General features: G+C 51.3%; 1 protein-coding gene across 4 annotated transcripts in view; it reads left to right on the top strand.

Annotated features, from left to right (window-relative positions):
• VAC14 (VAC14 component of PIKFYVE complex) overlaps positions 1–22,296 on the top strand; it is a 131,879-nt gene extending 109,583 nt beyond the window's left edge. For 2 of the 4 annotated variants that reach the window (XM_072636586.1, XM_072636585.1), the window contains exons 15-19: positions 8,267–8,441; positions 10,346–10,464; positions 11,290–11,369; positions 14,675–14,825; positions 21,544–22,296. In XM_072636586.1, the coding sequence (XP_072492687.1) occupies positions 8,267–8,441; positions 10,346–10,464; positions 11,290–11,369; positions 14,675–14,825; positions 21,544–21,706 (688 nt within the window). In that variant the 3' untranslated portion in view covers positions 21,707–22,296. Of the gene's footprint in view, positions 1–8,266; positions 8,442–10,345; positions 10,465–11,289; positions 11,370–14,674; positions 14,826–14,994; positions 15,092–21,543 lie in introns of all 4 variants that reach the window. The other 2 variants (XR_011972957.1, XM_072636587.1) reach the window with 2 other exon arrangements.
• Positions 22,297–24,593: the final 2,297 nt, after the last annotated feature.

Genomic DNA, 24,593 nt, shown 5'->3' with positions numbered 1-24,593 from the left:
GTTCAGGGGAGGCAGTTGGGTTGTATTTCAGGACCAGAATGGTGGGGTACTCACAACAAGGAGATCGTAAATAGTTCAGAAGAGTTGCAGAAACAGCCTTTTCTGGAAAGCAGCCCAAGGACACTGGCTCTTCACGCTGACTCAGTAGGTCCATTTGCCCTGCTCTAGTGAAATGGAAGGGACAAATGAAATTACCCAGATCCCATAGTTAATTATGTGGTCCACTGTTACTCAAAGCCCAAACCAGATTTTGGAAAAGAAAGTCACGATTGATTCAGCTTTGGGAGTTGAGAAGGAACACTAAAGAAACTGCAGCCAACTTAGAAGGCTGGTGCTGGTGTTTTATTCTTTGTTTTCTATGTTAGTCATAGAGTTAACTTTGAAATTCAAGTGACAGAGTAAAAACAGATGGTAGTAAGAGGAGGCAGCAGGAGGAGTCAGGTGTTTCCAGGTTCACACACCCTTCCCTGGGTGCTGGTACCTTCCAGAGTGGAGCTAAAACATTGATGCCCCATTTGAAGAGCTAGCCTGGCGCCTGGGCTCTGGGCTCATACCTTCCTTATTGGTACAGTGTGCAGCGAGTCTGAAAGGGGCCAGAAAGAAGATGGATCAGGATGCCTTGTGTTTTTTTCTTTACATTCATGGCAAGTCTACATCAGACTTTCTCTAGGGCCCTCTCCTCTGGTTTGGATGGGGCATGTCATAAGTTGCCAAAGAACAGTTTTCCCCAAAATCTGGCATTTCTACTGAAGATGGTGAAATGCTGCTGGATTCCCAGCTTTTTCCCACCCTTCCCATGCTCTCCACAAGGTCTCTGCACAAACGTCCCTTCTGTGTGTCAGATACATCATCTGCTTCTGGGTTTTATCACTTGTTTGGAAAGGCCTCTTTGGCCAGAGTTGGGGGAGGAGAAGAAGATTGAAAGTTGGCTGGTTGATTCTAAACAAATTTAGATTAGCTCCATTTCCAAATCCAACATCCGTGGTCTGGTCTTAATGCTGTAACAATAACAAGAACCCTGGAAGAGCCATTGAATTCTGTCCTTACTTGGTGATAGAAGCTGGAGAAGAAATCCTAGAGACACGCAGTGTGCTGCTCAGCCCCCTCGGTCAGACCAGACCATCCCAGATGTGTGATAGCAATTAATCCTGTCTTGGGGCGGAGGTGAAAAGGAGTTGGGGGGAGGCTTTTTATCTGCCCCATGGTCACAGGGGAGCCCTCCAGATGCCAGAGACACAAAGACTGGAGTCTATTCCAGTAATGATGGTGGCACGGCACATTATTGTCTAGGCCAAGCCTCGGTCATGTCCACACCAACACAAGTGAGGCCAACTTCCTTGGTTCCCAGCTGTTCCCACACCCAGCCCCATTCCCCATTGTCCCCTCCCCTGTTCTTCATTCTCCTCATCTCTTCTCACAGCTCTTCCTGGTCATCTCCTTTGCTGCTGGGCAGGGGCCCTTCCATGGGAGGCCCCTCCTTTCAGCCTGGTTCTTTTTGCCTAGCCCAGAGGATCACCATGGCAGCCCTGAGCAGAGGAAGTTGCCTGTGCAGCATGTGGTCCCAAGGGTAGCACTAGGCCTCATTAGCCATCCTGAGAGAGAGTACCTCTGTGGGGTTGTTACTGTCCACAAGGATGCCATGTCAAGTGGTGGAGAAAATTAGAGTATTAGGGCAGAAAGTAGGGAGAGATCAGACAGCCTGGAGGCCTCTAGGTGGCTAAGCCTGGAGTCAGAAAGACTGGAATTCAAATCCAACATCAAACCTTTATTAGCTGTGTGACCCTGGGCAAGTCTTTAACCTGTTTATGCCTCAGTTTCCTCCACTGTAAAATGGAAACAGTTACAGCTCCTACCTCTTAGGGTCATTCTGAGGCTCAGATGAGATGATATTTGTAAAGCACAGTGCCTCACACATAGTAAGCACTTAATCAATGCTTATTTCCTTCCTTACTGCAGGAATCAGGAGTAATTCATATATTTGGGGCTTGACTTCAGACAGCTTTCTGCTGATAGATCAAAATGTGGCTTTGCTGGCATATTTGGGGAAGATAAGGCTTGGAGCCCCCTGATCCTGTCAGGCCCATCTGCTTCCCCTTCTGGATGACTAGGCCTGGAAACAGGGAGCAAAAAGAAGCAGAGAGAACTTCCCTCACCTCTTGAGGCAAGGTCTACAGGGGCTCAAGAACTTGGACTTCTCATTGCTTCATCATCTCTCAGCCGTATTCGTTTTCCCCTTTTCGGTGCCATCCTTTGATATGTCCATGACTGCATGCTAATCCAGGGCTCTTTGGGAGAAAGTCTGAGGGAGCTGATAAAAGTCCCTAAGGGCTGCCTGGGTAGACTTGGAGGTGGGCAAGAAAGCCCCACCTAGGTGTGTCTTCCTTCTGCTTTTTGCTGCTCTCTCTTTTAGAAGAACACTCAGTAAAGAAGACCTGGAGAAAAATACTGCCAAAATGAGCAGGTGGTTGGATCTTTTCATGTGGCAGGCAGCCTTGGGCCAGCCTGATGCTCTGAAATGTCATTGGGATGCATCTTCACCCCAGGGCTCTGCAAGGTCATCTGGGAAGGATGGAGACATGGGGAGACTCCTAGGGACTTTCTGTCACATGGGGCCTCACTATCAGACACCTCTCTGCCATCCTCCACTCTTTCACTCCCTCACCCCCAAGGTCAGAAACAGTCCATAGAGCTCTGGCAGCAGGCCAGGCCAATGACAGGAGGGACCCGCTGACCAACACAGCCACAGTGGACTGGAGAGGGGGATCCTATCCGAGTCTTTATAAGGGACCTCCTGCCAAGGCAGCCCGTGGACCAGGGCACTGCCCCATCTCAGACGTCTGGGCCGGAGGTGGCCTGCCACATCTCCATTTGTTACAGGGTCACGCTGATATCTTTGTTACACTCTTAGATATGTGCATACACATATCTGAGTTCTGCACATACACACACTCACCAGCCTTAATGCTCAGCCACTTCTATGGCATAAAGCAAGCAGAGAACGAATCCCAAGAATAGTAATTGTCCCTCTATCTTTTGTGTCCCCACCAACAATGTGTGCATTGTTCTCCTACCACACTTCCATACCTTGTCCTGAAGAACTTCCCAGACTTCTCTTTAGTGAAGAGTATGTACACACACACACACAGACACACACACACACACTGTGTTCTAAAATACAGGTAAATGTTTAATGATAGCCATCTATATTCCGTTATTGATCCTCCGCTTGCAGAACCTGGAAGAGCATCTCAAGCTGGGCTTCTGTTTGGGGAGATGACAGCAGTCCTAAGATCTGTTCCTTCCCCATACTACATGAAAACAGTACCTTTTTCTCTGATCTCAGATCTCATTTCTCAGGATGGTTCTTTGGAGCACCCCCCAGCCTGTGTTTCTGTATACTTTCTCACCTGCCTTCCCTCCCTTTGTCTAGTCTGCTAGACATTGTTCCAGCTGTAGGTTCCATGCTATTTCCATTTCATGGTCAGAAAGGTGGTGCTGTCTCTCCAACTCCATTAGAACTGCCCCACTGAGCCCCATTCCAAGCTAAAGCTCCAACTCCAGCCAACATAGGAAGTTCCAGGAAAATTCAATCCCAACTAGGAGACCATGAGCATGCACAGCTCTGAACTGAGATACCAGGGAGCTTCATGAGCTGCCAAATCCCTCCAGCAAACTCTGCCCTCCAAGGCACTACCCCCATGAAACCAGATGAATTTTTCAATCCATATATCAACATGGCAGCCATATCTTTTTTCAGCAGTCAGCAGCAAACAGAGGGAACTGATTGGTATCCTGAGAATTCTAATAACCAGTTTGGTGGAGGGAGGAGGTAAAAGACAGGAAAGCCATGTGATTTAGCATCTGGCCCTTGCCAGCTGTGGATGGCTGCTTCTTTCTTCCTTCTTCCCCTTCCCTGTTGTGGTTTTTTAATAAGTGGAGCACAGAGAGGGAGAATCCTTTCTAGAAGCTTGATGCGTGATGAATTGTTGTAACTTTTTACAGGGTCTTAAGGAAACATTCTCCAAAATCTCCTAGGATGAATGGGCATTTGGTGCTCTCACTGGGCACCTTGTCTGGCCAGAGTAGCATTGAGAATGCTGAGGATGGCCCAACTTTGTACTTGGCTTAACCAGAGAATGATCAGTGAGCACCTTGTTGTAGCCCAAACTCCGCCATCTTGGAATAGGTATTGGAGCTAGGTTTTGGCCCTCCTCTGAGGCACAGCCAGCCCCTCCTCTTGCTCTTCACACTCAGAGCTCATCTCCAAACTCCCTGACACTCTCCCATATTTGGAATGCTCTGCCTCCTCATTTCCTTCTCTTGGCTTCCTTCAAGTCCCACCTTCTGCAAGAAGCCTTCCTCAATCCCTCAATGCCAAGGCCTTCCCACCAAGACTATCTCCAGAGTTTCTTGTTTATATCTTGTGTGCGTATTGCCTCCCCCTTTACATTGTGAGCTCCTTGACATACTGTAGGGACTGTTTGGATTGGGGAGGGGTGCATTCTTTGTATCCCCAGCATTTAGCACAGTGCCTGATACATAGTAGGGCCTTCCTAAGTGCTTATTGATCTGACTTGACCACAGACAGATGGGCTGAATGAGACACTGAATGAGAGGTATGGTCACTTGTCTTTGGGTGGTTTTCTTCCTGGGGAGGGTTGAGGAAAGATAGGGAAGCCTGGTCAGAATGGCTCAGTGGACTTGCTTGTAGGTGTTAGGCTGTTGTAAGGCCAATTCTTGCTTTCCGTCATGGTTTCTAGATTTGCTGGTAACAGGCCTAGAGCAAGGAGAGGTCTTCTCTCAGCACATCACCAGGGTCTGGAGCATATCCTCTTCTCCCTGATCACTCTGACCAGCTCATCCTAGTTTCTTCCTGGGCTTCCTCTGTGGTCCAGCCTATCCTGAGCTCTGCTTGATTGTTGAATTGAGTTGTAAGTAACCTGAGATATCCTCTAGGCCAAGCTTCTCCCCAAAGTAAGAATTCCCTCTCCAGTGTCTCTGACAGATAGTCATTAAACTTGTTAAGCACATCAATCGTATGCTTATCCCCAGCATCTAATGGGAACCCTTCTGATACATGCTCTCACATACATGATCCAGGGGCTGCAGGCATCCCGTGTGGTGGGTATGGGATTGAAGGATGGCATGCTGAGCATCTCCTACCCTGGTGACAGCTTCAGCTGTTGGATCTTATCACAGAAGCAGTGGCAGCTGCCGTTCACCTGTGTTTGACCAGTTGTCCACTCTGAGCTCTGTCCCCCATTCCTCTTTCGTTTGGTCCTTCCCCATAATCCCCCAGGCAGGACTCTACAGAGAATGGAGCTCGTCATTTGTTCCCTTAAAGGTCTGAGGAGGCTTCAGGATGAACTCAAAATGCCTTTCTTCCTAAGTAGCAGGCTCCCTGCACTGACCTCAGCCTTCTTGCTTTGCTGCCCTGGTTAACTCCTGATCACTTTTAGTCTGCCTCTGACATCCATCTGCTTTCTCACTTCGTTAACAACAAATATTTATGCAGCAGCTACTATGTGTAAGACACTCCACCAGGAGCTGAGCGTGCAAAGATAAAAACAAGCCCGGCTCTGGCCCAAGAGGTGGGGGGGAGGAGCATGGCCAGCTCTCCGTAGGAGCTTGGCTGTGGAAGAGAGTAGAGCCACAGGAAAATCACTTGACTGAAAGCCTGGGTTGGAGGTGGGGTTGAGAGGTTTAAGTAAGAGGGAGCCCAGGGAAGGAGCCAGTGGAAAAGACGATTCAGGATGAGAGGAGGGAGTGGTCCAGGAAAGAAGCTCCCAGAGAACAGCAGCCTGGGCCGGGGGCGGGGGGGGGGGGGAGGTGGGGAGGCACTGGGCTTGGCCTCAAGAAGATCCAGCTCTTCTTCATGGCAAGTGGAAAGGAGACTGGGAGGGAGAAGGAATGTGAGGAGAAGGGGACGCTCTGGGTTTTCTCAGTAAAGGGATGAGATACATCCAGAAGAAAACCCAGTCCTGTGTTGGTGCTCATCTCTCCTGATCTCTGGTACCAAAGCCCACTAGACCTCAGCTTGTGTCCACAGCACTTCCTATGGAGTAAGCATTCTGCTCTCTCTGATGTCTAGAGGCGCATGTGACCCTGACCTATGCTTGTCACCATTCAGGATTGCTGTCTTGGTCTTTAAAGATAGTGGGGAGGAGTAGTTACTAATTATAATGGACCTTCTGAGTTTGGGAGTCCTGATAACTCAAACCTTTTTGTTTTTCTGCTTGTACCTTGGATCTCCTAGCACTTAGGGCGAATTGTTGGGGTTGGGTGGGGGTAGGCATTGTGCTTGTAGCAGAATCTCAGAACCTCTTCTGGTGGCAAACTCCAGGCACTTCATCAGATTTTCTGTGTTTAGTTTCTTCCCCCTTCTGCTGGATCCGTAGCAGAGGATTGGGGTGGAATCAACACAGCCTGTCTGATGTTTGCTGCTTGGTGGTTTGCATCCTGGGGATGTTACCCTATTTCTCCATTACCAAATGCTCTAGGATTTTCCTAATGCCACCAAAAACAAAAACACTCTAGTTAATCAAAACCAGGCTGGCAACAAGGCCAAGGCTTGTATTCATATGGGGATTTTGGCAGAGTTGGATGCTACTCAGCAGCATGATGGAGCCTATTTGGGGGTAACGTTTTCTCCACTTCACATGTTGTGAAGATAGGGAGAGAGAAGCCCTACAGGTTTGTGAGGCTGATGGCCCCCAAAGGTGTCATTGTTCACTGCAGGGCCACCACACTTCAGAGGCAGCTTTGGCTCAGTCCCTCCTGCCCCATTTCCAACAAGCCTCTTTGCTCAGAGCTGAATTTTAGTCTGGCTCTCTTAATAAAGGGATTTGTTCTGTGATGTTTGGATTCAGGCAAAGGGCTGCACTTGAGGACCCAGAGGGACCCAAGACTGCAGGATCCCCAGCCCTGGGTTAGAGGTCTAGACTTCTCTAGGGAACCTGAGTGTTAGACCCCAATCTGGAAACGTAGAGTGCTGGCTGGACGGGGCCATTGAAAGGTACTCCCATGTGCTACTAAGCAGAGCAAATTGGGAGAGGAAGGAGAAAGCCCTTACCAGCTGCTTCCTGAGCCTTGTTTCTACTACAGTTTCTCTTGCTCGGGGACTTTGGGAAAGTTCCTTTTGTAAGCTCCTTGAGGGCAGGGACCCCATCTTTCCTTATACCACACTTACTTAACATAGTTCCTAGTAAACGTCCAATAAGTGCTTGTTGATTTGTTAACTTTTTAATGTTACGTTTTATTAGAAATAGCCTTAAGCACAATACAGATAACGATATGGGCGTTAAAACTACTTGCATTTAAAAGTGCCCTAACTCTTTTAATTTCTCCCCCAGGGTTCTCTGGACATTCTCCCTCTTTTTTCTCATGTGATCAGTTAGACACTCCTTTGTTTGCTCTTTGTTTTACTTGGTTTTGTTTTCACTCATGTCAGCAGGGTCTTTCCAAATTTCTTTACGATCTGCATCCTAATTCATCTTTACATTTTCCCCTCCTTTCTTTTTCTAAAGGGCACAGAGATCAGTTGTTCTATGGTTTATCTTCGGTGATGTCTCCTTTGGACACGTACCTTCTCCACATGCCTTTTCTAGTATTTCTTTTCTCTAATAGTTACCTGACCAGTACTGGGTTAGCTTCCTATCTTCAGCCCCATCCATTGCTCCCTGCCATGCAAAAACCACTGTTTCCTACTCCTTCCCACTTCAGGCACTGGAAGTTGTCTGACTTCTTTCTCTCTGCTCCCCAGTGGCCAAGCAGGTAAGCAGGAAAGACAACTCCCTGAGGGTCCCTCTGGAGAGTGAGTCTCAGCCACCTGTTTGCTTCTCAGTTTTTAACAGAGAACATGTCTTGTTAAAGAGTCCAACACAATCCCTTAGAGCTGTGACCCCAGCAAGTCTTTTCCTTTTAGCCTTTTGGGGCTGTTGAGAGTGAATGAGGTCAGGATGTGGATCTGTAGCAAAGGTGAGATTTGTTGGAAGGAATGGAGTCCAGCCTCTTTCTGCATCTTTGCTTGTTGAGACAAGCCCCTTTCTGTTGGCACAAGGCGCTGAGTCAGGTTAGTGCCAGCTCCACAGAACTGGAATGGTGAAAGCCTGGCTAGGGAGGCTCCTCTGCTGACCCTCCCACTGCTGGCCTCTGGCCGATGAGTGAAGAGCCCTCAGGGATGATGCATGTGGATTCCCAGGGGACCTGGGCACTCACTCTCCCCTCTTCTCCTCTAACCCCTAGTGTTTTCTTCTGTCTCACACAGGCAGCTATGTTTGCTGTTGAATGCCGAAAACATCTTCCACTCTATGGCCGACATCCTTCTTCGAGAGGAAGACCTCAAATTTGCCTCAACGATGGTTCACACCCTCAACACTATCTTACTGACCTCCACTGAGCTCTTCCAGCTAAGAAATCAGCTCAAAGATCTGAAGACTCTGGTATTTAATCCTGAGACAAAGCAACAAATCTCTTCCCTTTGCCATGATGTGTAGAATATAGTCTTGCAAATAACTACAGAAACTTTCTGGCCTAGCCACTCCTCTTATCCCTCAGGCCCTTCCCACCTCTGAACCCCAGAAGCACCAGAAGTTAAAAGAATGGACATTCAGAGTTTCATTACTAACTTAGATAAGCAGCTGAATGCCCCTGTCTCAGGAGCACATCACCCCTTGATTTCCAAATTTGTTTTTTTTCCCAAGACATCTGCTTACAGGAGACCTCAGGATCCCTGCCTTATATCCGTGGGCCATTCCAGCCCTGGAAACCTCCCATGTCCCACTCTCCCCATCCTATCCCTCAGTTTAAAAAAAAAAAAAAAGACCCCCATCATTGTTTTCCCCTTGGCCAGGTTGATAAAGAATCTAAAGAGCAGTGCAGTGTTCTTTGAGGTCCCTGTGTCTAGTCAAGAGACTTGGGGAGAACTTTGCTTCTTTAAGAGGAGAAGAATTCTAGGGTCCATGACTAGTCTAGTTTGATGTCCATCTACCATGTCTGAGGACAGGGCCTAGGAAGCTGTCTGTCAGTGCCAAGCCTTTAGAACACTTGGATGTGTGAGAGGGGAGGATGTCCGAGGAAGGAAAGGGTATGGTGGGGGGAGGCCCGGTTTGTTTTCATAAACTCTAGGACCCTTGCCTTTCCCCCCTCATCCCTCTTTCTTCTCTGCAGCTGCACACATCTGTATGCAGGAATGGCTGCATATTGTTGGGGTGTTATGTTGCCTTTCTGTCTCCAAGGACAAATTGGGCTCCATCTGATGACTCTGAGTCAGGATGGCTGGAGAGGCAGGAAGGAGACTGCAGATCAGCCCAACTAGAACCACAGTTTTCTCTCACAGACTTTCTTTGGCAGAGTTTAGAGTCCCATAAAGAGCCCAGTGTCTCTCATTCCAGTCTTAGCAGAGAGGAAGAAGCTAAAAGTTGTGAATTAGGAAAGAATATGATCTGGAGGTCGTTAATTTGGGGGATTAAAAAGTAGCATGGACACCCAGAGAGGTCAGGACTTCAGGACGGACCCAGAATCCTAAGCACACATAAGGGTGGCACAAGGCACAAGAGAGGGAGGGGCAGCAGAGGTGCAGCAATAGGCCCTGTGAGGGTAACTACAAGCCTAATGGCTAGAATTGGAACCCAGATCCCCAAGGTCAGCTGAGCTCAGCTCCAGATGTTGGCTGACCTCAGGGATCTCGCTCCTTCTTTCTAAACCTTGTCTCTTCCTTTCCAAATAGCGAGTTTCGAGTTTCACAGGACATGCCTCACATAGGCTTCTTAGGGATAAACAAGTCCGTATCTGTAAACTGCTCTGGACTTCTTGGAAGGAGCCGTCATCACTGCGGTTATTTCCAGACACTTGCAAATTCCTCAAGAATTTTCCCTTGGGGCATAAATTCCCTTCAGCTTAGACTCAGCCTTTGGGTGACCCTCGCGGTGGGGTTGGGGGACCTGAGAAACAGTAGGAAGAACTGGTGTGGTGGTGGATGCCTAGGAGAAGACCAGGGTGGGATGCTGCAGGGAGAAGTGAAGTGTAGCACCCCTCCCCTCCCCTCCTCCCAGCCCAGCTCCCTGAGCCGGCTAGTTTCCCAGACCACAGGGTCCAGGGGAACCAATTAGCATAGTTTTGCTGAAGGCCAAAGAGCCAACACAAATGAGAAATCTTCCTTCCAGCCTGGCCTCAGCCACCGGTGATTTAGTTCTTGTTGCTTTGGGGCAGAGCGGTGATGGGGCTCGGCCTGAGAAAGCCCTCGGCCTGCTCCTCCCTGCCACCACAGCCTCACTGGCCCCTCACCTGCTAGCCCCTCACCTGCGCTGCCTGCCTCCAGCCCACTCCTTGCCCTCTCATCTCATAGGAAAGCCAGAGCTTGTTTTGCTGCCTCTACCGTTCCTGGTGCCACAACCCAGTCACGACAGTGTCCCTCTGCTTCCTTACCCAAAACTACCGGCACGCCTATGACCTCATCCAGAAGTTGTATCCTTTTTCGCAGCTGTTGGTGCTCAGGGTAGGCACACAGGGCCACATGCCCTGCACAGAGACACTGAGCAGTGGGAGTCCTGGAGCAACACAGGGTGGGGAGCTGGCAGAGGGGGAATGTGGTGGAAGGGGGAGACTGAAGTGAAGTTCCTGGGACTGCTTTGGGTTAGGGCAGAACTTGGTCCTTGGGGAAGAGACAGGAAAGACTCTTCCTAGGCTGTGGGTTGAGCTCAGCAGAGGTCCGCATGGCCTTCCCTCTCCAGCCTCTGCCACCCTGAAGACCAGTGGCAGGTCCAGCCCTAAGGTACATTGATGATGGTGGCACCTCTTCAGGTTTCTGTTATTTACCTGCTCAAGCTCCCAGTGTAGAGCCTCCCACTGCTGTCAGAGCTAGAGGTCTTCTTGCTCTCTCAACATCCTCTACCTCACTGAGGCTGCAAGGGATTAAAGCCATGTCGAAACATGACAGGCCAGAGAAGAGAGAGCTGGGGAAGTGGAAACAATTCACTTAGAAGGAGGGAAATCTTGGCCTGCTTCTCATTAGGAGCAACAGAGACTAAATGGAAAAAAAAAAAATTCCATTCCCATTTATGTTGAACCTGGCTCTACACATGGGAACCGAGCCCAGGGGGGAAGTGTGAGCTGAGGAGCCTGGTGAGCCAGGTGGTCTTCCCAGGTCCCCTCCTCACATCCCTCCAGCAGGGGAATATCAGGAGAGAGGGTGGCTGGTGGGCATGGCCCCAGCCTCAGTGGGACTCCACAGAATTTTTCCAGTAATGTACCTTTCTAATTAAGATCCTCTTTCCTTGACTAAATGTCCAGTGGTGATCTTGAGGTTACTGTGGATTTTCTCACTGAAGTGGACAAACTTGTGCAACTGATCGAATGTCCCATTTTCACATGTAAGAGCATTGGAGGAGTGTGTGTATGCGTGTGTGCTGAGGCGCCTTGCTGCAGGGCCCCACTTTTTTCCCCAACCAATTGCTCCAGCTCTACAAGTAAATAGAGCAGAAGTTATGTGTCCTTCTGCCAGGGGCCAGCCAGGACCTTTGTAGAGCCTCTGATTGTGTATGTGGCAGAGCATGTTGTCCTAACCAAGAAGAGCTGAAGGGGTCTGAGAAGAGGAGCTTGGGGCTGGAGCAGGACATTGGGGTGGGGGGAGAAAGCAGTCTGGGAAGCTTTTTGTTTAGAGAGAAGAGGAAACAGTGAGATGACAGGGAAAAGATATGAGGCCCAGGGAAAATAGGCATGCCCCAAATGTGCCTTCTGTGTATGTGATGATCACTTACACCCAGCTCAGTTTTGAAGGTACGACTGTACCTCATGGACAGTGGTCATTTTAGTCATCCCTCTCCCCGCCAGCTGTATGATGGACATAGTAAAGAAGTCTCTGCGTCTCCTCTCAGCCTGGTCCTAGTCCAGCCCTTTAAGCTTTGGGGAATTTCCCCAACCCTTTCACTGACATTAGTGTTTCTTGATACAAACAAGATCTCTTTCAAGTACCTTCCCATCTCCCAGTGTCTTATCTGTTCGTATAAGAGCCCTGAACTGTCTGTCCTGTTGGTGGCCAGAGAATGGAGGAAGTGCTGTCCACTGGAAGCAGAGCAGAAATAATTACACTTACAACACATAGGCCGAGTGAGAGTGGCAGCCAGTGGGGAGAGCAGTGTGGCTTAGGAACACTCACACCTCCCATACCTCTGAAGAGACACTGCTCTGAAACATATGTGTTTACAGCATGGCTAGAATCACATGCCCTGGAGCAGCTGGGGGACAGGCCCGTGCAGGTTGCCTTTCCCACCAAACAGTCCTGGTCTCTACCTCCAGCCAGTGTGGATAGCTACCTTCTGTGTCTCACAGACTTCCCCCCCCCCCCCGCCTCATCCCTGGACAGTGAGGCTGAGTTTGAAGCAGGGGAGATGTTCCTGCAGCTCATCTCAAGCTCATGTGGCTGACTTGCATCATCAGTAGGCCAGCTCAGAGATCGGTGCCATGGAAACAGAGACCCTGTTTCCCAGAAGGATCCGTTAACAAGAGTCCCTCCCAAGGGGCTTTCTCTTCTCCTCCCTTCTGGCCTTCCTTTGCAAAGGCTCAGGTTTGATCCAGTCCTCCTCACCTTCAGCACCTGGCCCCATAGATCTGAACTCACACCCAGCACCACCACCCTCCAAAACTAGGGCTAAGTGAGCCCTGTCCTCTTGGGGTTCCCTGTCTGGTTGGACAAAGAGGACGTACAAAGAGTGTGCTTATTATTGTCTCTTAATTAAGTGCCATATGCTTGCTAGAAGCAGAAACTGGTTGAACAGGTGTTTTAAAAAAACCTACAGGTAAGTGGTTATTTTCTCTGACGTGACCCCAGAGGGGACAAGTCTAAGCACCCCATTGCTTTGATGAAGGAAGAATCCTGAGTTCGAGCTCTCTGGAACCATTGTTAAGACTTGTAGCCTTAATCCAGCTAGGCCAAGTAGATGGTTTAAGAACCCTTTCTCCTGCTGCGTACATGTAGACACCTCCAGCAACTGAAGTGTAGCCTCCCCTCCCCGCCCAGCTCCAGAGCATAAACCGAACCACCCCACCATGAAAGCACAGGATAGAACAGTCAGGTCATCCTCTTAGAACATGGTGGTGAGTGCAGCTCGGGCTCTTTGGAGTTTATCCATTGGTTCATTCCTGCCCTCTCCCAATAAAAAGAGAATTCCGTCATTCATATAGCTAGCCTTTTGTAGGCCTTCTTTCTCCTTCTGGCCTAGCATTCCCCAGAGGCAAAATCTTGGATTTGCACTGGCCTAGCTACTGTCAGGGGAATGATTGCAGTGCTGCTACAAGTAGAGGATTGTGGGCTCCCCTCAGAGAAGAGATGGGGGAAATATTGTTTTGCGGAGCAAGAAGCAAAATCAGATTTGTTCATCCAGTTTAAAGCTAAAGTGTCCTCTTATAAAAAGGACAGTTGACCTTGCCTTAGACTGTCTTGTTTCGAGGTGAGGAGAAGCTCCCTGCCTTCAGAAGCTGCTCTGGGCTGAGGCCCAGCGGCCCCAGACTTTTGGGAGATTGTCGTCCTCTCTTCCAGGGATGACCCCAAAAGTTCAGATATGGCACTGCTAATGTAGATCTCGTGGACATTATTTTCCATGTGCTTCCCTACCCTTCTTTAGAAACAGACCCAGATGAGCATCATGTTCATCTCCAGTCTCCCTCACCCTCCCTCCATTGGCAAAGGGGGAATTTCCCAACCTGGGAAGTCTAGAGAGGCAGCATGTTGGAGTATGATTCCAGTCTGATCTCCAGAAGCATCCGCCAGCCAGCTTCCTCTCCACTTAGAAGCCAGATGCTCTCGCACACACGCTCTGTGTGTGTGTGTGTGTTTAGCCAAATATGAAAGCATTTTTCCATTCTGTCCTCCCTTCAAGCTGTCTTAATCCGCTGCATTTCTCCCCAGATCACCCTATTTATAGCTCTGCCCTGCTGGCACGTGCAGAAGCAGACACAGGAATCTGGTACAAGCATTAGACCCTCTCAAGAGGGAGGTGCCCACCTGGGAAAGGGGGGATGAATAAGCAAATGAAGTGGGTCCTGTGCTGGGCTGGTGGGGAGCCAAGGGCAAGCTAGGGACCAGCTCCCCTTCTCTGCTCTGGGGTCTCAAGGCAAGCTCAGACTTCTGGCTATTTGTGTAAAGCATCAGATGGTCAAAGAAAAATAGCGAAGACCATGGCAGCCATTCCTTGAGGGCCCAAGACTGGAAAGATGAGAATCTGGGATGGAAAGAAGATAAAACCTCCCCTTGACCCTGTGTCTACTCCATAGAGCAAGGAGATTCTCTTGTCCAGGCAGAACCAAGCCCAAGAACGGTGATGTGGCAAGCCTTGGCAAACAAGAATACCCTCATCCCACTGGCCCCAAGAACATAAGGGAATGGGATCATCGTGAAGGAAAGATGTGTGTGTGTGTGTGACAGGCAGGGGGACTGTTCTCCCAGCGAGAAAGGCCTGGTTCCATATGGGACAGAGGAGGTGGAGTTCAGCGCAGACAACGACCTGCTTTGTTGTGGGATGGCTCCTGGTCATCTTCCTCTGCTGCTGGCCAGAGGGGCTTTGACCCAAGGCCTGGACGAAGAAGGGTATTGGGGAGCAGGGTGCCAATCCAAAGCCAGGGAGTAGGGACAGAGTTTGCCATGACAGCCTTTCTCATTGCCCCCTTCGTCTCTCCTCAGATCTGCGCCTGCAGCTACTGGACGTGAAGAACAACCCCTACCTGATCAAGGCCTTGTATGGCCTGCTCATGCTTCTCCCTCAGAGCAGTGCCTTCCAGCTCCTCTCCCACCGCCTGCAGTGTGTGCCCAACCCAGAGCTCATGCAGACCGAGTAAGTCCCATCTCCTACAGGGCCTTCCACCCCACCAAGGTATGCTCAGAGGATGTCCCAACCCAACACCGCCGCCAGTCCTCCAAGAGGAGAGAACATTCAAAGCCAGGCCTGGAGATACATTGAGTGATTAAACTGTAGCTAAGTCTTCCTTCTCTTGCTGCAACAGGATTGCTTCAGGGCACAGTGTCACCCTCAGCCCATGCAGGTAACCAGACCCCGGAGGTTATGTGCCAGGCTGCCAAGAGGGATCTGTGAGATATGTGGTAGGTGGACACACATCCTCCTGGAATGGAAATAGCCAGAAACCATCGGGTGATAGCAGATTAGCACCTTCTGGAACTGCTTTTCTGAAACAATTCAGAGCAAGCTTTTGATGTACTCCAGGCTGTGATGTGATGTGATGTGATCCAAAAAAGGCAAAGGTTATCATAGAGTTAGTGAAAGAGGGAAGTTGGAAGAGAAATGTGGGCAGCACCAGCAGTGCCAACTAGAGAAAAGGACGTCCAGAAAGGAGTAGATAGGCTTCACTCCCTATAGGCATCTTCCCAGCCCCATGGTTCCAAAGACAGCCCAATAAGCCTTCAGACCTTTGGTTTCCTGAGCTCCAGCCCTTGAATACAGAGAAGGCTGAGCCTTGAGCCATTGACCTGCCTTCCAGGATGGCGGGATGGAGGGAGGAGAGAAAAGGTTGGCATCCTGGGGGACCAAGGAACATGTCTTGAAACTACTGAGGGGCCCACAAGGGTTGTTGACTGTTTGCCAGCTGTTGGCTGAGTGTGAGCACACGTCCCAGAAGGCAGCTGGCTTGGGGCATCCATACTCTGGGAAGAACTGTTCTTGGGGGGGGGGGGGGCAGCCTATCACCAGGCACACCTAACAGGGCTCCCTCACTCTGGCTGCCTCTGGAGAGCTCGACCTTTGCCCCAGCAATGGGGGAGGGGAGGCTCCCACCCAAGAGTCCATCCCTGGCCAGGCCCTAGGAGCCTGTTGGGTTTTGTCTATATTTGGTAACCCTTGGAGGGCTCTGCCTCATCCACAGGCATTTGGCATCTGAGATGGAAAATTTCACTTGTCAGGTCACCATGGAAACAAGCAGAGCCAGGGAGAAGATTTACACTGAATGGAGGGAGCCCAGCTTGAATCAGATGCCCCCATTTGTTTGGAATCCCTCTCTCCCCACCCCCACCCCCCACCCCACCCCGGGTTGTATGATGATTGGGCCAACCTTGCTGCAGCCACAAGGGCCAATTGGCCAGGGGTGGGGAGGGAGAGCTCCTTGAAACAGCCTTCGCTCTGGTTCTGGGAAGAGTGACTTCCCCCTGCCAGCTCATCTGACCTGCTCTGACTGTCCTTCACCCTCCCACCTTACTAGATACAGTGCTAGCCCAAACCTCTGCATTTCAAGATTTCTTTGGCCTCTTTGCCATCTCACACCTTGCTTTCTCCAGATAGGAATGGGGATGACTGTGCTTTCTCTATCTGAGCACTGCTGGGGGGTGACAAGACTCAGCTGGAGAGCTGCATGTGCCCTTGGATTCAGGACCCAAGGAAGGCATGCCTTGGACTTTTTTCCTTCCCCTGGTTTAAGTCCCAGCCCAACCCAACTCCTTCCCACCCCTTTTCCTAGATAGAGTTCAAGGGCACTGCTGTGACTTGCCAGTACTCCTCTCTCCCACACATGGGCCATCCATTACAAGCTGGCCTGCTGAACTCTTCTGTAGCAGTATGTGTCCCCAGCCCACCTCCACCCCCAGTAAAGCAGGGAATCCTCACGGAGAGCTGGGAGATAGTTCAGTTGGACTTTCTGCTGACCAGGTTTCTACTTCCCTTGCCTCAGAGGCCTGGTTTGGCCCACTCGTCGAGTCCTCCCAATGTAGCAGAGGGCTTGGTGTCTGCTTCTGGAAAAAAGAGGTGAGATTGCGTAGTTGGGAGCAATACTATAGGTGAGCCAGAGAGAGAGAGCACCCTCCCCTCCCTCCACCTGCCACCGCCTGGCCTGTAGAGCTGTCAGCCTGAGGTCTGATTAGCAGTGACCTACATTCCGTTACCCCCACCCCCCAGGGGAGAGCAGCTGTGGGGCCTACTCATTGTCCCACCACCTCTGCTTGGCTGTGTCATACCCGGGGCAAAAGACACTGGGAGGGATTTAGTGACGGCAGGAGTCCCTAGAAAGGGTTGTTTACCCTGCTCAAACTCTATACCTCTGATTGACTTTAACAGACCAGTGAGACTACCCAAGGTTCCCTGCTTAGGGGGAAAGCACCCACATTTTCTAGGGACCACTTGGGGAGGCTGTTTCTATCCTCAAGGATGTTAGCTGTCCTAAGACCCTGGGATACAAGAAGGGCTGGCCCTTGGCAATCTGGTGTTGGCTACCCCAGGTGTCCCCCATTCCTCACCTCCTTCTGTTCAGTTATTTTTTGCAAAGCCTAGTTCTAGGTCAGGTTGAAAGGGAAAGGTCCCAGGTTAAGATTCAGAGCAGTTGGTATTGCCTAATGCAGATCAGAGAACAGAGCTCCTGGGAGTGACTGTCTGAGGTGGGGAGAGGTCAGAGGATGAGTCAAGTTGAGTCAAGGCAGGAAGAAAGTATTAGTCATCTTTGTTGTGCCAGGCACTGAGCTACGTGCCACAGATACCAAGACAGGCCGAATGATGGTCTCTACCGTCCACGCACTGCCAAGGCACCTGAGACATGACAAGGCGGCACAAGGTCCAGACAGGCTCAAGACAGGATAGAGCCTTCCAGGGCATCAGAAGAGCCTTCTTGTAGAAGAGCTTGAGGGAAGCAGGAGATAAAGATGAAATGTGCTCCAGGCATGGGGCATAGCCAGGGCAAGTGCCCAGAGTCAGGAGATGGCCAGTGTACCTGGATGGTGAGGTCTGCGTGGGTACAGCTGTTCAGGTAATTCCTCTATTCCCCATTCCTGTCTCTGGCTTAGTGACTGGTTTTCATGTCTGAGGGTGGGTTCTGCCAATACACTTACTGTTTTAGGTCTCCTGGGCCTAGAGCTAAGTTGGCTCTTGGACATGGGGAATGTCCAAGCCTAGGCCCTGCTGAGGAGCCTTCCTGGCAGTGCAAGTCCTACATGGGCAAAGGGAGGAGAAGTGTCCCCCAGAACTCTGCCAGTGGCCAGAGGCAAAGCAGTCCTGATCTAGAAAGCTGGTGGTTTATTACCAACTACAAGAAGAACTTGGATTTCCATCACAATTAAGTTTTCTCTGAAGTATTGGCTTGGGAGTCAGGAGGCCTGCCTTCTGGTTCTGGCCTCCCTGTTTCTTTTCTCTGTAAGACACGGGTGTCATTGGCCTGAAAGCTAAGCTCTCTGAGCCTTTCCACAGCTACACCCGTGGTCACAAAGTGCCTAGGAAAGTGGCCTCAGCAAAAAGAGAAGGGGGATGGGGCAGAGGATAAAGAGGGGTCTCAGCAGCAGCTGGGAAGGGGGAGGCAGGAGGGCTGAGGTTGCTGAACTAGGACGGAGCAGGCTCTCTTTGAAGGCCCTGACTGGCAAGCAGCTGGGCAACCATGTGAGGTTGCCCAGGGAATGGGACTTTAGCATGTGGGAACAAACAGCTGAGTTGGTTTTCAGAGACACTTGCTGATCCTTGATGCCATTTTTTTGGGAGTGGCATTGTTGCCCTTCAGGAACAGGCCCTGAGACTGCAGGCCTCCCCACCCCCTTCCAAAGAGCCTCTCCCCAGCGAGGCCAGAGGGAAGGCTTGGGTGGAGGGGAGACCTTCTGATCCCCATCCGAGTCTTCAGTGAGGAGTAGCAATTTCCTCCTGGGAAAGTAGTCCCCTCACCCCTGCCTTCCCAGCTGAGGCCAGGATCAGCCTTCCCAGGAAAGAAGTCTTGCCAACAGGGCTCCTCCCCCAGCTCCGCACTCCTGGTCATGACTCTTAGCTTAAGCCCACCCCTGGGAAGATGAGCATTCTCTGTGCTCCATCCAATCCAAGCTGAAAATAAACCTATCAAAACAGCCCCCCAGAGGCCAGTGCAGGCAGCCTTTGCTGGGTCCAGGGTTCCGAGCAGCACTGGGCAGGGGAAAGTGGATCCAGCTGGCCACTGTCCATCTTCTCCCCACCCCCAGGCCTGACTGCTTTTGTGCACAAGGCCTGGCATTAGCTCATCATGTGCTCCTGTCTCCCTGGGAACTCCTAATCTTGTTTCCTTCTGGACATGAAGTCCTCGGGTTGCTAGGGGCAGGATTCAGGTGCCTTTAGGTGCCTGTGTGTTGTTGGGTATGTGTAAGCATGCCATGTCTAAGGATATGCAGACAGCCAGGCAACCAGAATAGAAGAAAGCTGGACTTGGATCTAGGAAGACCCTACCTGAGCTGTGGGATCTTGGACCAGTCACTTAACCTTGGACTGCCTTAGTTTCATCTGTAGAATGGGGATAATCACCTACCTGCCAGAGTTCTCAAAACGAGATACCATGTTGAGTGCTGTGTAAACCTTAAAATGCTCCATAATGCTGGCTTTCCCCACCAGAAAGAGCATCGGGATTTGGGGCATCATCCCTGTCAGGCTTGAAGTACCCCACCCAAGACTCCCCAGACTGTATGTGGTCGGGGGCAGCACATCTGTGGGAACTTTCAAGATCTTACCCTCTCTCAAGAACAAGGGACAGCTGCAGGCTGCTGAAGTTTCAGGCATGAATGCTGACCTGTCTGTAGTGTCAGGCATCTTGGGAAATGCAGAAGGGGCTTAGCTTTGGCCCAGGCTTGATTCCCCCAGAGGACCTTCCAGTGACAGGCCCATCTGGACTCTGCCTGATGGCCTGATCTCCTGTGGCCAGCCCAGCCAGCTCCAGAGAGGGATCCCCACCCAGAGTGTGGATTGAACCTGGAAGCTATAGGCCTGCTGTTTTCTCAGTGCTCATGCAGCAGCATCTGTACCACCTGGCATCAGCCCCTCCACACGAAGTCAGAGAAGTTGGGAGTGATCCTGTACCTGAGCCAGCCAGTGCCCAGCTTCTCTTGAGTGGCCTTACTTAGCACTGCTCTGTCTTCGGAGGTGGAAGCAGTCAGCACATCCTCGACATGTTCTGGCTCCCTCAGAAGAGGCGAGAGGGGAGGGGCAGAAACCAAAAATGTTCAATATTTTGTTAGAATCTCAGCAAGGGGAATAGAAGTGTAGCTGTGGGACTGAGGAGTCAGGGAGGGGACAGAATTCTGTGAGGAGGTGAGGGCCGAGGGGGCAATGGAGAGGTCAGCGTGCAGCAAGCTCAAGAGCTCCAGACAGTCTGGGCTTCGGCCACGTTCCCACCCAGCTGTGACTGGGCTGCCCCAGCACTAGCATCTCCAGCCTTTTCCCAAGGCCTTACCCTGACCCACTAGAGGGCTAAGCCTTTTCCCTTCAACGTATCACCCACCCAGCCCACCCTGTCCTGGAGCCCCAGCTGACTCCAACTCCAAAGTCATTCTGGTCCCCATCCCCCCAGGGAGAAACTCGCAAACAGGAAACGCTTCCCCGTGATGTATGCTCTGGGCTCTGTCTCCAGTCCTATCCCCACTGTCAAACCAGGAGTCACATGGGTAGGTGCCAGTACCAAGATGGACAGTCCAAGGCATCCACCAGTAGGCATCAGCATTGCTCTGGCCTCCAGGGCAATGGACACAAGTCAAGGGTGGTCTCTAATCTCTGTGACCTGCCACAGTTTCATCTGTGTGGGTATTCCTTCCCCCTACAGATCGTAGCCCCTCTACAAGTTAGTAAATCAGCTGCAAAAATTGCTGTAACAAAAATCTGCCATCACCCCAGGACCTGGGAGGTGATGAGCCTGGCCCAGCTTGACAAGTTTGGTCCTTGGGCAAGTCTTTCCCCCTGCTCATGTTTGAAGCCTTTCTGGCTATCACTGCTGTGACCAGGGTCACTGCCCCCCACACACACACACCATGATGAGCAGTAAGGTCTTTGTTACTGCCTCTAACAAGAGCGTTGTGCGCAGATCACTGGGCCTGGAGGCAGGAAGACTCATCTTTCCTGTGTTCTAATCCAGCCTCAGACACTACTAGCTGTGTGGCCCTGGGCAAGTCACTTCACCCTGTTGGCCTTAGTTTCCTCATCTCTTGTATGGGCTGGAGAAAAAAATGACAAACTACTCCAGTATCTTCACCAAGAAAACCTCAAATGGGGTCACAGAGAGTTGGAAACAACTGAAATGACTGAACAGCGAGGACCACCAGAGTTGTAGGCGCTGACTCCCTGTTTTAATTAATGCCTTTTTTCTTACATTCATTTCTTAATATACCTGTCCTCTTCTTGTCTCCATCAAGCCTGCTTTTGTAACAAAGCAAATACAGTGCAGCAGAGCAGTCCACCGTGTCCAACAGGTGCCCTTGTATGCAGTGTTCCCACACCTGTAGTCCCCCACCTCTGCAGTGAAGGAATGTTTTTCAAGCTCTTCTCCAAGGTCCTAGCTTGATCCTTATAAGTGCATAGCTTCAGAGCATTGTTCAGCACCAAGCATGTGTGCTTTGTTTTTCACACATTTGTTGTTGAACATCAGGGGAAGAAAAGACAGGCTGCTCTCTCCCTTTTGTAGCAGTTTTTAATATCAGTTTACCCTGTAGGCAGGAGCCAGTGTGCCTGAACCACACTTGCTGACTTCTTCATTACTGGCGCCCCACATTCTGATACTGTCCCTGGGGCTCAGCTTCCTGTCGTCTGACTGGGTTTGCTCAGAGTGACTAATGACATTCTCTCTTCTCAGGGATAGTATGAAGACAACCCCAAGCTCCCGGAAGGCAGATGCCCCCAGCATTGACTACGTGGAACTCCTACAGCACTTTGAGAGGGTCCAGAACAAGCATCTGGAGATGAGACACCAGCGAAGTGGACGTGGGGACCAGCTAGACCGCAGGATCGTCCTTTGAGTCCTCAGCATGCGCAGCTTGGAGGCAGAGGCTGCTGCAGTGGTCCTGTGACCATGTGGCCTTCACAAAGTCCTCTGCAGGACCCTAACAGGGAAGAGGGTGGGTGGTGAGTGGCTACCCTCCACTCTAGCTAGGCAAGCACCACAAATAGGAAGCTCGTTGAACGGCAGAGGAAGAAAGTCTGCTGCCTAGTACAGCCCACCCACCCCTCCATCCCATGCCCAGGAGTAGCCAACATTGGCTGCTTCTCCCCGGCCCAGCCCGTCTGTGCTAGAACAGCAGCAGCAGCAGCTCTCCCTAGGATGGCCCTGAGAGTCGTCTTGAGATGTGCCCCTCTGCCTCCCCCATAATCAGCCTGTTTTTTAACAAGCTCCTTTCATTTGGATTGAGAGCAGAATGCAGTTGCTCCCTTCCCAGCCCAGATCTCTTGACATGTAGGTGTATCTGTACACATGTGTGTGTGTGTATATATATATATATATATATATATATGTTCTGGCTCTTAATCTAGTCTCCACCTGGATCACAGAGGTTTGTATGAAATGATGGAGATCTCCCACATAACAATAAAGGAATGATGGTAACTTCAATCATCTCCCTACATCTGAGCTACTCTTTCTCTTTTCTGCCCTTTGGAAGGTCCCTTATTAACCCCATATATTCTTTAAGGATCTCTTGTCATGCTGGCCATGACTCCATGGCATTAAACCAGGAGGTACCCGAGGAGTCTGGTGGCCAGGATTTCCACTGTGCTAGTGGCCATTTTGTGTTGTCTTCTCTTCCCCACCCCCACCCCTCAACAATTCTGAACTAACAGGAGACCTTGCACAGAGAGAACCTAACCCAGCAAGGACTTCCTTGGACCTGCCAGGGGTTTAAAATACTAGTTACCCTCCTCAGAACCTCATTCCAAAGGCCTCTTAATTATCAGCAGTTTTTAGTTTAAAAATATTTTTAAAAGCTATGTACACCCTGTAAAATTAGAATGTGATTTTTTTTCCCAGCAGCAGGATGGCTATGGTATCTGGGGACCAAGGGGAAGGCCCCTCTGGGAGAGGCTCTTTAAACCTCCCAGGGCTCCAAGGAGCAAGGGAGACAGAGCCCCAGGAGATGGGGACAACCACTTCAGAGAGGGTCACACAGGAGTAGAGCTGGGATAGAGGCCAAGTGCCCTAACTGCCTCCTATCCTTGCAGTTCTTCGCTGCATCAAGGGCCATCTATCCCCATCATCACTCGGTACTACTAGGCATTGGCTTAGTTCGCTCTACGTTAGCCAACTTTGGTTTGGACCAAAAGTTCACAGAGTGATTCTGGCTGGGTTGGTCAACAAGACATTTAGTCCCTACTGTGTGCCAGACACTGAGGATAGAGATCAGACCTGTGATTTTGTTAGGGAACTCCCATATAAGAAAATGCCCTCCACCAATGCAGGTCACGTCTTTTCTATAACCGTAGAGACTTAGATCTCAGGGGTTGAATGTCTGGAGCAACCAGGCTGTCCCAGAAGGCAGAACCTCCTTTGTCTCCAAAGCCTGCTCTCTCCAGTGTTTCGTCTCACTATGCTAAAAACCAGCGATACAAGACAGAGGTGAAATGGCTCCTGGCTTGCAGGACCTTACATGGTGGGGGGAAGACTACAGACGGGAATATCCAAAACGTGCAAGGCGGGTACCTCGAGAAAACGGTCTCCAGGACTTGGGGAATAGGAAAAAACTCCGTGTAGAAGATAGGACAGGCCATGCGAAGAGCTGGAAAGTCTTGGGAGGACCAGCAAGGAGGCCAGTTTGGCTGGGAAGGTAGTTTGTGAAGGGTTACCAAGGGCAAACTGTTCCTCTGATCCTAGAAGCGGGAGGGGGGCACGGGGCGGGGCACTGGATCGGAACTGAGTAGAGAAGTGATATGTGACCAATGACAATCTAGCGTCGGGAACTTGAGCTTGGCTGGCTAAACTGGCACCAAAGACCCCACGATGCCTTTCCCTCACCAAGGTTTCTCACTGTCCCATCTGCCTTCTAAGTCATCGAGCAGACTGGTGTCCTCACCTTTGCCCGTATTTCCATCTCCATCCTTAGCATAGTAGTTGGGACTCTGTAAGCTCCCTGATGATCCTCCACCAGCCCCTAAGTGGGCCAGCGGGAAGGGACGTGCATGCCTGGCGACCTGCATGAGGGGCAGGGGAAGGTGCCCTGCTCTCCAAGGATTCCCGGGGAGGAACCTCCCGGGTTCAGGTGGTATCTTTGTGTGCGTCTGAGCCTGAGTCTTCGTGGAAGGAATGTCCTCCCCTCGCCGTGCCATACCTGCCTACCTCTGTAACCCGGGAGTTTCCTGGAAGGAATGTTTGGTGTGGTGGTGCCCCCTAACCCCAGCTCCTCACTCAGGGTGGCCAGTGGATGAGAGCTTTCTGCCTTCAACGTACGGGATCGGGGTCCCCCCCATCTGGATGCCTGGGGGCGAGGGGCCAAGCCTCCGCGGAAATCCGAGCGGTCCCGCCTGGGGCCGTCACGACGGTCCGGCCATGCCCCGTCCCCGTCTCCCTCTGGGCCCCCTTTGTGCCACCCCGCGCCCCGGGCTCACCAAACCAGTAAGGCAGCCCAGGGGCTCGGATTTCAAAGTCCTCCCTCCTGCTCGTGAATGGGCCTGCGCCGAGCCCGGCCTTCCCCACCGCCGCCCCCTCCCCTCGGCTGGCTCGCCCGGCCCGGCCCCCCTCCTCTCCTCCCTCCGCCCGCCGGGTCCCTCCCCCTCTCCCCGCGCCCATGTGACGCCGGAGCCTCCTGGGCTCGGATTACCGCCCCGCTCGTTCCCCGCCAGTCCCCGGGATCGCCGCGCCGCGCTGTCCTGCGCCCCCGCCAGCTCCCTGCGCCCTCGGCTGCGGGGGAACGGACGCGG

This window comes from Notamacropus eugenii, chromosome 1 (genome assembly GCF_028372415.1).
Source record: "Notamacropus eugenii isolate mMacEug1 chromosome 1, mMacEug1.pri_v2, whole genome shotgun sequence".
In the NCBI taxonomy this organism is placed as follows: domain Eukaryota; kingdom Metazoa; phylum Chordata; class Mammalia; order Diprotodontia; family Macropodidae; genus Notamacropus; species Notamacropus eugenii.
Note: the sequence above shows the minus strand (reverse complement) of the source record. Positions and strands in the feature narration are given on the sequence as shown.